This window comes from Akebia trifoliata, chromosome 3 (assembly GCF_017979445.1).
Source record: "Akebia trifoliata isolate Shusen 1 chromosome 3, ASM1797944v1, whole genome shotgun sequence".
Lineage (NCBI taxonomy): Eukaryota > Viridiplantae > Streptophyta > Magnoliopsida > Ranunculales > Lardizabalaceae > Akebia > Akebia trifoliata.
Window position 1 is genome coordinate 42,671,932 of NC_141377.1, and position 12,988 is coordinate 42,684,919.

The window sequence follows — 12,988 nt, forward strand, 5'->3', positions numbered from 1 at the left end:
AGGGACAGCAAAATAGGAGTGAAGATTATTATATTAAACATTTGAGCGTGATAAGCTGAAAATCAATAATAGGCTGCCACGTGTTAGTGGAAAAATCCAACCCACTTAACTGCTTTACGCCCAGACATTTTCCTCACTTTGTCGTTAACAATTTTACTGTTATTTACTGTTAATGGAAAATTGGCAGTATGCTGTTGATTTATAACTTAATATAGCAATGAGAAATAGCATCTTATTTATTTAACAACAAATTCTGATTTTTAAATAAAATAGTAATATAAAAAATATATATATATATATAAAGTTGTGTCAGTCAGTCTCACAGATATATATATCTATCATAGATCCAACGGTCCACAGCCGTACGATGCAAGTTGGCTGTTGAGTTGTCGCAATTGATTGTTTGGGAGAAATGATAATGTCCTCCTTGTAATTGAAACTGTAGAAACTTTATTAACCGTTGATGAGTATGGTAGGTGTATCTCTAGAAATATTACTACAAGGAGAAATTCACTAATGTATCTACTTCAGAAGTATGCTCAACACACTAGATTTTCCCATCTTTCCATCTTTGTACAAAATAAAAAAAAGGAAAGAGTAGGAAGTATCAGTAAAGTCCAAAAACAGAGAGATCAATTCTTTTAAAAATAAAAACAGAGTGAATGAAATATGAATAATTGAGAAAAGAAGGTGAGAGAGAGAGATGGGGGAGGCATTAAGGATCGTTGTTCTACGCTAAGCTTTCTAAATAATCCCCTCGTCTATGCTGTATTGGGCAGTTGGGTATTGTGGTTCTTTTGGAAATCTCTCTTATTCCTTTTTACAGCAAAAGCTCCTCTTCAAGTCCAAGGTAGGTTTTGTGTTTAAAGAGGAACAAAACTCTCCTTAGACCTTACTCTCAAGAAACAAAAGCAAAAAAGACAGAGAGAGAGAGAGAGAGAGAGAGAGAGAGAGAGAGAGAGAGAGAGAGAGAGAGAGAGAGAGAGAGAGAGAAAATTTTGGGTTCTTGATGGGGAGAGATGATCATTGAAACCAACCCATTTTTGTTTATTTGATAAATAAACAAGAATCAGAGAGAGAAAAAAAAAAAAGCAATCTTAAGGAAGAAGAACAAGTATGTGGGATCTAAACGACTCCCCTGTACAGAGAAGGGAAGAAGACTATGAAGATTGTTCATCCCAGAAGACCTCAGCTGATGGAGAGGAAGATAAGGGAAAGCAGGTCGGATCCATTTCGAATGAGAATTCGAGTTCTTCAGCTGTGTTGATCGATGATGGATCAGATGATGAAGAAGGAGGAGCTGTTGGTGGAGGGAGGAGGAAGAGAAGTAGTAAGATCTTTGGTTTCTCAGTGAGCCATGACGACAATTTCTCTTCAGAGAATGAACCAGTGATGACACGTCAGTTTTTTCCGGTGGAGGAGTCAGAAAGTGGGATTCCTGCGGACGGAGGTACCGCTTCGTTCCCAAGAGCCCACTGGGTTGGAGTGAAATTCTGCCAATCGGAACCGGTTGGTGGGACAGCAGGGAAGGCCATGGATGTATCTCAGCCAATTAAGAAGAGTAGGAGAGGTCCAAGGTCTAGAAGCTCTCAGTATCGTGGTGTCACTTTTTACAGAAGAACAGGTCGTTGGGAATCTCATATATGGTTCGTTCTTCTCTAATTTAAACAAGAAAGAAACAAAAAAAAAATGTTATCTTTTTAATTGTTTAATGTTCATGTTTTCAATAAGAGGGATTCCCATATTGTTGTTGATGCAGGGACTGTGGAAAGCAAGTTTATTTAGGTATGTATGAAATAAAAAATAAAAAAAATATACTTTTTTTTTATAATTTTTTTTTTTTTGAGAAACTGGGTTTGGGTTTGGGTGTGTGTTTTGGGAAAATTTTGATTTAATTTTTTTTGGGTTATGTGGTTGTGGTTGATATAGGTGGATTTGACACAGCACATGCAGCTGCTCGGTAAGCTTTTCTGCTGCCCTTTTTTGGTTCCAAGTTTCTTTGATGCTTCTTTTAAGTTTTAATTCATCTTCAACAATGAAGATTTCCCTATTGAAAATAGCGATTTTTGTTTTTGTTTTTGTTTTAGTGCTTATGACAGAGCAGCTATCAAGTTCCGGGGAGTTGATGCAGATATAAATTTCAGTCTTAGTGATTATGAGGAAGATTTGAAACAGGTGTCTTCTCAGTTCATCTTCAACAGTTCTTTTTTGTTGTTGACAGTTTTACATGATAGATATAGGAAACATGTATGATAGTAATTCAAAGAGGTGTTTGTGGGATTTTTGACAGATGAATAATCTAACTAAGGAGGAATTTGTTCATGTACTTCGTCGCCAAAGTACGGGCTTTCCTAGAGGAAGCTCAAAATTTAGAGGTGTTACCTTGCACAAATGTGGAAGATGGGAGGCTAGAATGGGGCAGTTCTTGGGCAAAAAGTAATTAACTAGTACTCCCTTTTGTTCCTCCTATGTATCTAGGATGATAATCTCAACTTGTATTGAATCCTTTTATCATAATCTATAAAATTAATTAACATGTCAGTGTGTTTATTCGATTTCAACAGATATGTGTATTTGGGCCTCTTCGACACTGAGATTGAAGCAGCTAGGTATCATGTTTATTATCTGTCTTTATGTATTGGTACCTCACACATGAGTGAGTGAGCGAGCGAGCAAACAAAGTACTTGTAACTTAAATTTTGTGTCTTTTGATTTTCTTAATGTTTACTTCTCTAGGGCTTATGATAAAGCTGCCATCAAGTATAATGGAAAGGAGGCTGTGACCAATTTTGATCCAAGTATCTATGAATATGAGTTGAATTCCACTGGTTCGTATTAAGAAATCTTTCTTCCATATGTATATATTTTTTTAATCTTTAGTTTCAAATTATAAAATGTGCAATGGTCACAATTTACAGGTAATGGTACTAATCACAATCTTGATTTGAGCCTGGGGAATTCATCGTTGAAGAGCGATAGTCGTGAAGCTGGGGATGACCACCGCTCAAGCAGTACAGATCAACAATCCTTGTCGTTGCCATTCGATCCAGATTGGAGGAATAACAATCAGAATTTTAGGCCCATGGTACAACAAACAACTAACTTACTAATTTGATTCACATTGTTGATTGTTCTGAGTCACAACTTTATCTAAAACTAATTTACTAAATATTTTGACACATTTTGGTGATGATCAATTCAAGTTGCAGGATGAACAATGTAGAAGCAATAGCAAACCTCAGAGACGAGATGGGTGCGAACAATTCCAATCCTCGGTCAATGAGATGCAAAGATATGGACAGTTGAAGAGGAATAACGGAGAAAGTCCAATGGTTCAACTCCTACAACATCAATTCAGTCCTCCAATTTATCAAGTGTGTACAAATTAAGACTTAAGACACATACATTTTATCAAATTAGTTACATCTAGAAATAAGATTTATAAATTAATAATTTCTTTGTTTATAGTTCCCAAGCAGCGGCAACGGAAGCCAAATGAATGTAGAAATCGGGGGAGGGGAGCTTTCGCTTGCAACAGGTGAACGACAACAGCAATCGGGTTGGAGCAAAGGCAGTAGTAGCTGGTCTTCTGGATTTTCTCCCCAAATTTTAGCCACAGCTGCAGCATCATCAGGATTCCCATCCACAACGTTAAAACCGCTGCAGAAGAACGGGTTCCACTCTCTCATGAGACCCCATTGAAGTTTTTCTGCTTAGCCATTTCTCTTATTTAATTTTATGTTTTTTTTTTTTTTTTTTTGGGTTTAATTTTTCAAAATCTTCCACCATGTTTGGATGTTTTTGAACAAGAACAAAAGTGAAAGATCAAAGAGGCTAAATCCAAACTATGGGGAGTAAATAGTAGTGGGGTGATGATGATGATGGTCAAACAAACAAACAAACGAATGAGAGATACTGATCTGATTTACTCTTTTAGCTGTTATTATATTATAACGTATTTCATTATTTTACTATTATGATGATGATCATGGACCATGTGTTCCGTGCCCTCTTTTTTATTTTTTAATTTCTGAGCTTAGACGTCGTCATCCATGATTCATGAAGGCTAGCTCTTTTATTTCCATATATGGGTCTGTTACATTGTCTGTAAATCTGTTGGTTAATTCCTTAATCAAGTAATAATGAGACAGTGAAGCGTAAAACCCAAAGAGAGTGACCCCACATTAGTCAGTCGTTTAGCTTTCGAGTGGGGTTCTAGGGAATACCGTGAGATAGGGATGACGTGTCGTTATCGTGGGTGTCCTTAGAATCAGTACACGGCTATTATGATGAGAGGGACTTTACCTAAGCTTCAACCACAAATCCCCCCCCCCTCTCTCTCTCTCTCTCTCTCTCTCTCTCTCTCTAACTTATAATTAATACTGACTTCTCAAACTATAGATTTTCCTTGAGTATCTCGAGGAAAAAGTTAGATTCCTCGAGGGAAAAAAAAATTATAAGTTCTACATGTTTGATTAGTTAGTTTAGCTCGTAAAATAACAATGAGCAATAGATAAAGAGTTGTGAAACTTATATTGCACATCTTGAAGTGAGAGTAGGAAGAATCATAGATGCTTTTTCACTCGTATCTCAAGAAAAACATCTATGGTATTCATACATTCTCATGATAGTGTGTGCGATGTGAGGTCATCTTGAGGTTAATTTAGCATTATTCTTTGAATATATACTTTAGTGGAAAATTAAGGATTCCTCAACCCATGGTTGCGCCTCTCCTATAAATTAAATTAAAATAAGAAAATATAACATTTAGTTATTATTTTTTAGAGAGATTTTTTTTTTATTTACAAAACCAAGTATCTCAGCGTTGGTTAATGGAGTAGATAATGTTTTGCAAAAGACTTTTCTAACCTCAACACACCGAGGTCGAAATGTATACTAATATTTTCTTGGAAACCCCTAACATTTCAATCATTTGGTGGAAAGCCTCAACCTACTATTCTTGGGCAGTAACCTCAGCATTTTCCCAAGATTTAGGGTCAAGCCAAGACATCAAAGGAACGATTGAGATGAGAGGGAAAAGAACGAAGCAAACTTTTCTTAGACATTGTTGTTAGAGATTAACATGATTATTTGAGTCAAGATAATCTGATTACCCTGCGTGTCCTACTCAATCGACTATCTGACATGATAAATTCGAAAATCGTAGATCTGTGCTCCTTGGAATGCACAGTTGCCTCGAGATACATTTTATAAAAAAATGGAGAAGTGCAATCATGTATCCCGAGGAGGGCATATCTACTATTTTAATTATTTTAAAGAGTTACTATTTTCATACCAACTTTTATTAATGCCACAACAATTGTGTGCATTTTTTTTTTTTGTGATTTTATTTATATATGAATTGGTGTGGCATTAGTAAAAGTTGGTGTGACAATAACAGCTCTCTTATTTTATAGATGAATTATCATATATTACAACAGAATGTTTGACGGTGAGTCTCAAACTGAAACTGTGGATTTGAGAGACTAGTATTTTCCTATAAGAATAACACATACAGTAAGGAAAGGTTAACTGGAGAACCGGTTACCTTTGTCTCTAGAGAGAACTTATATACATCCCACGTGTCCGATGTACGCAAACAAGACATTGGACCCTGGAGAAGTCTTTAATACACTAATAAGTGCTTCTCTTTCTCTCTTTAGATCCTCTGCTTTGCACGTATTTGCGAAGTCCTGCTCTACCTAAGACAGGTCAATTGCATCTCTCTCTTCAGCTTAGCTTTTTTTTTTTTTTTTCTCTCTTTCTGTTTATATATTAAGCGTTAAAAAGATAAAGCTAGAGAGAGAGAGAGAGAGTAATGTATATAAAAAGGGGGTGAAGTGGGTTGGGGAGGTGAGGTGTGTGTAACTTAAGAATTAAGATTGTAGTGTAGAACTGTGGGGCTAAAGTGTGGTTAAGGATAGATCGCTATCGTCCACAAATCTGACAACCAATTCATTTGGTTTCCCTTTCAGGTACTCCCCAACCCTAAATCTAACACCGACCGTTCCGATTACCTCACCTTATCAGCTTTCCATTTTTGGTATCTTCTCTCCTCTTGGAGTCTGTTTCCTTCCCAACATTTCTCTCTCTCTCTCACTCACACACACACAATAAGTTGTCAATAAATAAAAGAAAAGCCAAGATTGAAGCACCAATCCACCCACCCACATTTATTGACCCCACACCCCTCTATCATCTCTCATATTATAGTATCACCTTTAAATTTCTCACTATGGACCACATACCCTCACTAAAACAAACAAAAGAGAGAGAGAGAGAAGGGAAATTCACAATTGTGTGGAGTGTGAACGTCTCTGGAAATGCATTATATTTCAAGGATGGTACGCAAGGCCGTTGGGCCACATAAATATAAGTTTTTCCAACACAACATCTAAGGAGAGATGGTGGCCCTCCTCCACTGCATGGATAGATAAATTTAATCTATCCCTTTGTGGTCCCATTTCTTATAATCAATCTCACTCACCCATGAAAGACAGATATAAACAGACATAGAAAGAGTGTTTGTGTGTGTGTGAGAGAGAGAGAGAGATAGAGAGAGACGTTTCTTTTCTCTGATTTACTTACTTACATGATGGAGTGTTAATTGTAAACCTCGTTTCCTTCTTCAATCTATATATATCCTTCAATATAATCACTTTCACAACTTTAGCTAAAGAAGAGTAGAGACAAAACACCTGCTACATCTCCCCACCCCCCAAATCTAATCTACAAATGCAAACCAAAAAGGAAAATGTTTTTAATTCATTTCAGCTTCTCCCAACCAACTGGCTCTTCGTTTCAGATTGAGAGGTTGGAAAACCACGTTACATAGGACCTTAGAATATAAAGTTGAGTAATGATCCTGTACTCCAGGAAGTTGGAATAACCATTCAACACCACTTTTATCTTTTCTTGTATATTTATATATGGGTAGCCTTCAATGGCCAACTTTTTGGCAAAACATTTTTCAAAACATGAGTTAGAAGTTTTGGAATGGGCTGATTTTTGGTGAGGATGATCTCTACGGTGAGGAGATCATCCTCACCAAAAATCAGCCCATTCCAAAACTTCTAACCCATGTTTACAAGTTGAAAAATTGTGGACCGTCCTTTTTTTTGTAAACTATTTTTGATGGGGTTAGAAGTTTTGGAATGGGCTGATTTTTGGTGATGATGATCTTCTCACTGTAGAGATCATCCTCACCAAAAATAAGCCCATTCCAAAACTTCTAACTCATGTTTTGAAAAATGTTTTGTCAAAAAGTTTGCCATTGAATGTGATCCTTGATATATATATATATATATATAATTTTTTTCTTTTCTTTTTATGGTGGGTGTAAGGTCTTTTCTCCACAATATATTCTATTTCGGAGAAGACTTATAAAACGTCGATAGACTATAGCTATTGATGATTTTTAGTCATTGTTTTGGTTTATATGTCACTCAAAGTCTCTTTTATCCTATTAAGATGCGCAAATCTATTGGTAACAACTGATCAATCAAATGACAAGACAACCATTGTTAGATCATTAGTCCAATGATTTTGCCACGTGTCCATACAAACAACCTTTTACATGTGCGGCCTGTTCTACAGGATCTCAATTCTTCCACTTGCCTTATTTGGAAATGTGTAAGACACGTTCGTTAGGTTTCCCATTCGCCACGTAGCAAAATATGGAAAATTTTGGACCAATTTATGTTGTGTTAGGTGAGCATCTGGCCCACCTCCCTCTCCCTCTCCGTCTCCCATTTATTTTTGTAGGTAAAGTTAATATAATGTGATTTAGAGATGCCCTCCCATGTCTTGCTCAATATTATACGTACCCCCGTGATTTCAATCTTATGACATGCCCAGTTGACCAATGTCTTCATTGAAAGACTAATATAAATGACCTATATACCCTCATCTCCAACTTCTAAATAAAGTCCATTTTTTGATATTCTCTTAAAAAACAAGTCATATTTAATGTTAGTGTAAAGCTTGTTTTACCCTCATCCTCTACCTTAAGATTTTTTCCTTGGGTTTCTGGAAGTACAAGGAGGATTTATAAGGTAGAAAAACCAAGAGTTTTTACAAAACATTAAAGACGATGATGTATTTAAGATGAGATTGAATAGGTTAACAAAAGTTTACCATAGAAGTTAATAGTTTTAAAAGGAAAGATTTTTAAGAAGAAGCATTTTTATCTTCATTGTCTTTAACCTTCAAATCTTAAGAAAAAGATTGAATTTTTGAAGAAGAAGAATGATGGATTTCTAGGTAGAAAAATCCATTGAAGATGGTGTTAAATAGGTCAATAATATTTACCCTAGTGATTAGTACTTTGAAAATGATAGAATTTCTAAGTTAAAAATCAAAGGATTTTAGCTAAAAGTAAGAGATAAGGACATTTAAGTCATTGTGGCAAGATTAAGTTTCAACCCTTTTTTATAAGGGTTAAAATTGAGACAAAATGACTATGTGGGGGTGAGGCAGCCGACCTATTTTATTACATAGATATACTATAGTTTGCCGTATCTATAAGCTATGGCACAAGCAACCTCTTTGAATTAAGGGGGGTAAAAGAGGAAAGATAATTAGTATAGGAAGAGTATCATTGAAAAAGGGAAGAAGAAAAATGGTAATGTATAAAATTGAAAGGGTATTCTTGAAAAGGGAATAGAATATGAAAGGTAGAAAAGTTGGAGGCATTCTTAAAAATGTAGAGATGAGAAAAAAATAAAGTGGAAAGTTATCATTGAGACACGTTCTTTATGAGGGATAAATATAGAAGATTGAGACATCGGAGGAACAACCATCCAATTATTTTATATAAAAATGAAATAATTAATTTTTAAATAATATATATTTTTTAGTTTATATGAAAAAAGTTTTGTAATTAGGCATCAAATCCTTCTTGTAATATAAAAATTATAATTCTTAAACCATAAATATATAATGAGGAACACTTTCCTAACTAACTTAGTAAGATTTGAGCCTTACTTAGGGTTGAGTTGCTCACATGGATTACCACCTTAGCAATCCAACACCACAACCCTCTAAGTTGCTTCAAAAAATTCAGATAAATTTTTTTTTTTTTTTTGATAAACACTTTTTTAACTTGATCGAAGGTTTTGAAAATGGGCAGCTACCAATCTTCCACATAACACCCAAACAAAAAATTGAAATTCAACAATAAAAAATAATTCTTTTTCGGGATTTTTTTTTTCAAAGTTCATATAATTTTTTCCTCTACAACCCTAAAACATTGGATCATGTTTTTGGATGCCACAAGTTGAATCCAAGAACCCTTAGTGAGGGTGCAATCATTAATAAATTAGTAACAAGACTCATATATAATTAATAAATAATTTAAAATTAATTTAAATGATTTGACTTAATGGAGATGAATAGATGACTTAGACGAATCAATCTGGTAGTATTGATGGGGGCAAGACACTATCGGGTTTCAAAATCACATACTTGATATTTTTAAGGGAAAATTACTTGAAGTACCCTCGCGGAAGGGTATCTTTCAAAATAATCTCTAAGTTTTCAACGGTTGCTTAACAGGACATTTAGTTAACTTTTTTCTTTCTAAATGGTCATTGGACTTCATCTCCCACATTTTCATGATTGAATGCTCTAATCGTTCGAATTCATCGTTTTCATCCAAAAATTGGATTTTTGACATCTCAATTGAGTTTTGAAGACTTCATTCCATCAGAAAGGATTTAAGAAAGAAGAATAAGTCATATCCAAGGATTTATTCACTTTTTTTCTTCTTAGTTTTTTTATGAAAATTGATCAAGAATGGTTCTTTTGGGTTGAAATCATTTGAACAAGTCGTTATCTCAAGTTTTTAGTCGATCTTTTCATGTATTTTAGTTTGAAAAACTCAAAAATTGAAAATGAGTGGGTTTTACCAGTGTCAAGTTCACCATTTTTTATTTAATAAGTGGTGAACTTGACAATAATTAAAAAATGCTGAGTTTGACAGAAAATAAGAAGTGGTGAACTTGACAGTAAATAAAAAGTAATGAACTCGATAGTAAAGTCTTGTTAAGCAAACACGCAAAACTTAGAAACTATTTAGAAAGAAACCCTTCCGCAAGGATCCTTTTTAAGTAAGTTTCCCTATTTTTAAGTGAGGGTACAATCTTGTCATTTTAAAATAAATGATTTTAATTTTAGAAGAATTTCTAACCATTTGAAAAAGTAATATTCGGAGAAGTATTTCATCCTCTATAAGGGGAATAAGTCAAAAGTACTCGGATACTCCCAGTAAAAGATTCTTGTTGTAGGCCCTACTTGGTACAAAACAAAATGCAAATGATTTGTTGGAATCTAATTTACATATGCTTGGTTATATTCTGAATTTTTTTTGCATTGCAAATTATTTGCATGAAGTTCTTAAAACCTTCACAAATTTCAGTAAATAATTTGCAGTCCAAAAAGTGCCGCAAATTTTTTGCATTTGCAAATGATTTGCATGGAGCAGTAAATACAACACACCATTGCTCTCTACCTTGCATAGTGCATGATGCAGGTTTGGCAGTCCATAAAACCCATCAACCAAAAATACCAGAAAATAATAAATTGATCTGCCTACCACTTTTAAATTATTATATATAAACACATTTTTATAACGCTTTATAATAGACTACCTAGTTATGATATTATTGTATGCCAGTATTATTGTTTTTAACTAATTAATTAATTTTTTATTTTCAAGCACCTTGTCAACCATGTTATAAATCATTAAGTTTTTTTTTTTTGATTGGTAAGTTTTTTTTTTTTATCGGTAAGCTAGGGTTGTAGGGTTTCCTCCCTTTTTATTCATTAAAGAAAATGTTTTGGATCAAACTTTGAATCATTCTCAAAAATTCTATGAAGATAATTATTTTCAAGCACCACAGCACTTCTAAGTTGCTTCGAAAAATTCAGATAAAAAAAAAACAATCGAAGACATTTTTTTTAAACCTTGATCCAAAGTTTTGAAAATGGACTGCTACCAAACTTCCACATAACTCCCAAACTTAAAATTGAAATTCAACGGTGAAAAATAAAAAAAAATTTGGATTTTTTTTTAAAGTTCATAGAATTTTATCCTCTACAAGAAGCATTGGATCATGTTTTTGGAAGCCACAATTCGAGCCCAAGGCCCTTAGTGAGAGTGAAATCCTTACCGACTTAGTAAGGCTACTTGGACTCTTAATTCAATTGTATCACAAAATTTTTATGACTTGTTATGTACCATTTCATCTTATATTCATCCTCCCCTCTATATATATGTTTTATCTGGCACCTATCGTTCTTGGATCTTTCATGGTGGGTCTGGATATATATATAGGTTTCCCTTTGTGGATTCTTTAGCATTTATTTATAATTGACCTCTCTTTCCTTTATGTTTTTAATTTTTAATTTTATTTTATTTGGAGAGTATTCTCATTAATGATTGATCGACAGGTAGGATTGCTTCTTTGGCTATTAGAACTACGTGAAATACTTTGTTTAATTCAGAGGTAGATCTTCCTAAGATAGTTAAAAGGTGTAGTTGGGTAATAAATAGGGTTTGCATTATTTTTTTGGCCTTGATCTTTGCTTGGTAAAGGGTATGCTCCAAATATGATTTGAACACCATTTTTACTCTTTATATATATAAAATCATAATCACTTGTTTAGCACCAAAGAAAGGAAAAAGTTCGTAACAATAATATCATAGTATCTGTCAGACTCACATAGATGGTGAAATGTCAATTTGAAACCAAAGAAAGATCAAGCTTCATCATCACAAATGTGTTCACACCAACTTTTTATTATTATTGAAACAACAATATATACCATTTTGTTTTTCTCTAACACATCTATTTATAAGAATTTATATAAGAATCAAATTTGGCTACTACTTACTAAATTTGGCACGATCATTTCCTTTTCAAAATAATACTTTTTATGTATGAGGCTGATATAACCCAATTGATCATTAATTGTGACAATAGAGTTATCCAATTAGGTTTCAAATAGGGACAATGGGCTTAATTAAATACCAAACAAGTTCTACATTTAGGAGAGAGAAACAAAAAGATAAAAGTTTCCTTAATTCATTAAATTTGATGTTTGATAAGAATCTAATTTCCTTTAATGGAAGAACACTGGCCATGGACGCAAACCCACCCTTTCTGCCCACTGTTTTGGTGATTCATTCACTTTATGCAAACTATAGGATTCTTATGATAGGGTGTGTGGTGTTATAGTATGTGTGAGGTCGTAGTCATCTTCAATTACTTGGATTCCAATAAGTTCCCTTTATGGGTAAGTTGGAGAACAACTATATAAGCCAATTCATTTTCTTAAAAAAAAAAAAAAAAAAAAAACAAGAATTTGAATACAACTTTACACTGATGGGAAGTATCCATATGGGTCTCTCTCAGCCAGACTTTGATGAACCTGATTGCAAGGGATTTTTGGGCTGTTGAGTTTCGAGTCCCCGTAGACAAGAATTTGAATGGTGTTATCAGGCTGGGCCGGATTAGGCCTATTGAAAATTATCAAAATCTAAGCTTGGGTCCGGCCCATTAATTCCCCCGGTATTGTTCATGCATGATTTCTTGCCCTTAGTTACTCCAACTTGTAAGTTAAAAACAGCCGAAATTTCCTTAGAAATAATTATTTTAGCTTTCATAGAGGGCCTAAATATGCATTAATAAATGTTAATAGGTGACTTGTAATATTTTTTATTTCAAGTCAAATCTTTTTTATGCCTATGTTTATATATTCTTTTTATTAAATTATTGTACAAAATTCATCTGTAGAAAGACGTTAGGAGTTCTTCATTAATAAAGAGGTTGTGAATTTAAACGATGTCAAGATATTTCTACCGAGAATCTATAGGCACACCAACTTTTACTTAGAATACACCAATCCTTTTTAAATAAAAAGGTCTACATATAATTTAGTGTGTTATAAGTAAAAGTTGGTGTGTTAATATAAGCTCTCTAAGCAA

The 12,988-nt window shown here is 34.0% G+C and overlaps 1 protein-coding gene across 2 annotated transcripts; it reads left to right on the forward strand.

The window, feature by feature from the left end:
* The first annotated feature begins 659 nt into the window (after positions 1-659).
* On the forward strand, positions 660-3,989 carry LOC147407115 (floral homeotic protein APETALA 2-like). Of its 2 annotated transcripts, none has more exons than XM_086435509.1 (10): positions 660-1,646; positions 1,760-1,785; positions 1,930-1,960; positions 2,088-2,175; positions 2,291-2,436; positions 2,565-2,609; positions 2,737-2,828; positions 2,919-3,085; positions 3,210-3,374; positions 3,469-3,989. In XM_086435509.1, exons 1-10 carry the CDS (start codon positions 1,117-1,119, stop codon positions 3,700-3,702), a joined length of 1,524 nt encoding a protein of 507 aa, XP_086291635.1. In that variant the 5' UTR covers positions 660-1,116; the 3' UTR covers positions 3,703-3,989. The 2 variants fall into 2 exon arrangements, with proteins under 2 accessions (XP_086291635.1, XP_086291634.1); XM_086435508.1 differs by having other exon boundaries at positions 663-1,646; positions 3,204-3,374.
* Positions 3,990-12,988: the final 8,999 nt, after the last annotated feature.

Coding starts and splice junctions, on each gene's coding strand:
- LOC147407115 (XM_086435508.1), top strand. CDS start 1,117: ATGTGGGATCTAAACGACTCCCCTGTACAGAGAAGGGAAGAAGACTAT. Junction 2,437..2,564: donor GGGCAGTTCTTGGGCAAAAA/GTAATTAACTAG, acceptor CGATTTCAACAG/ATATGTGTATTTGGGCCTCT. Junction 3,086..3,203: donor ATCAGAATTTTAGGCCCATG/GTACAACAAACA, acceptor GATCAATTCAAG/TTGCAGGATGAACAATGTAG.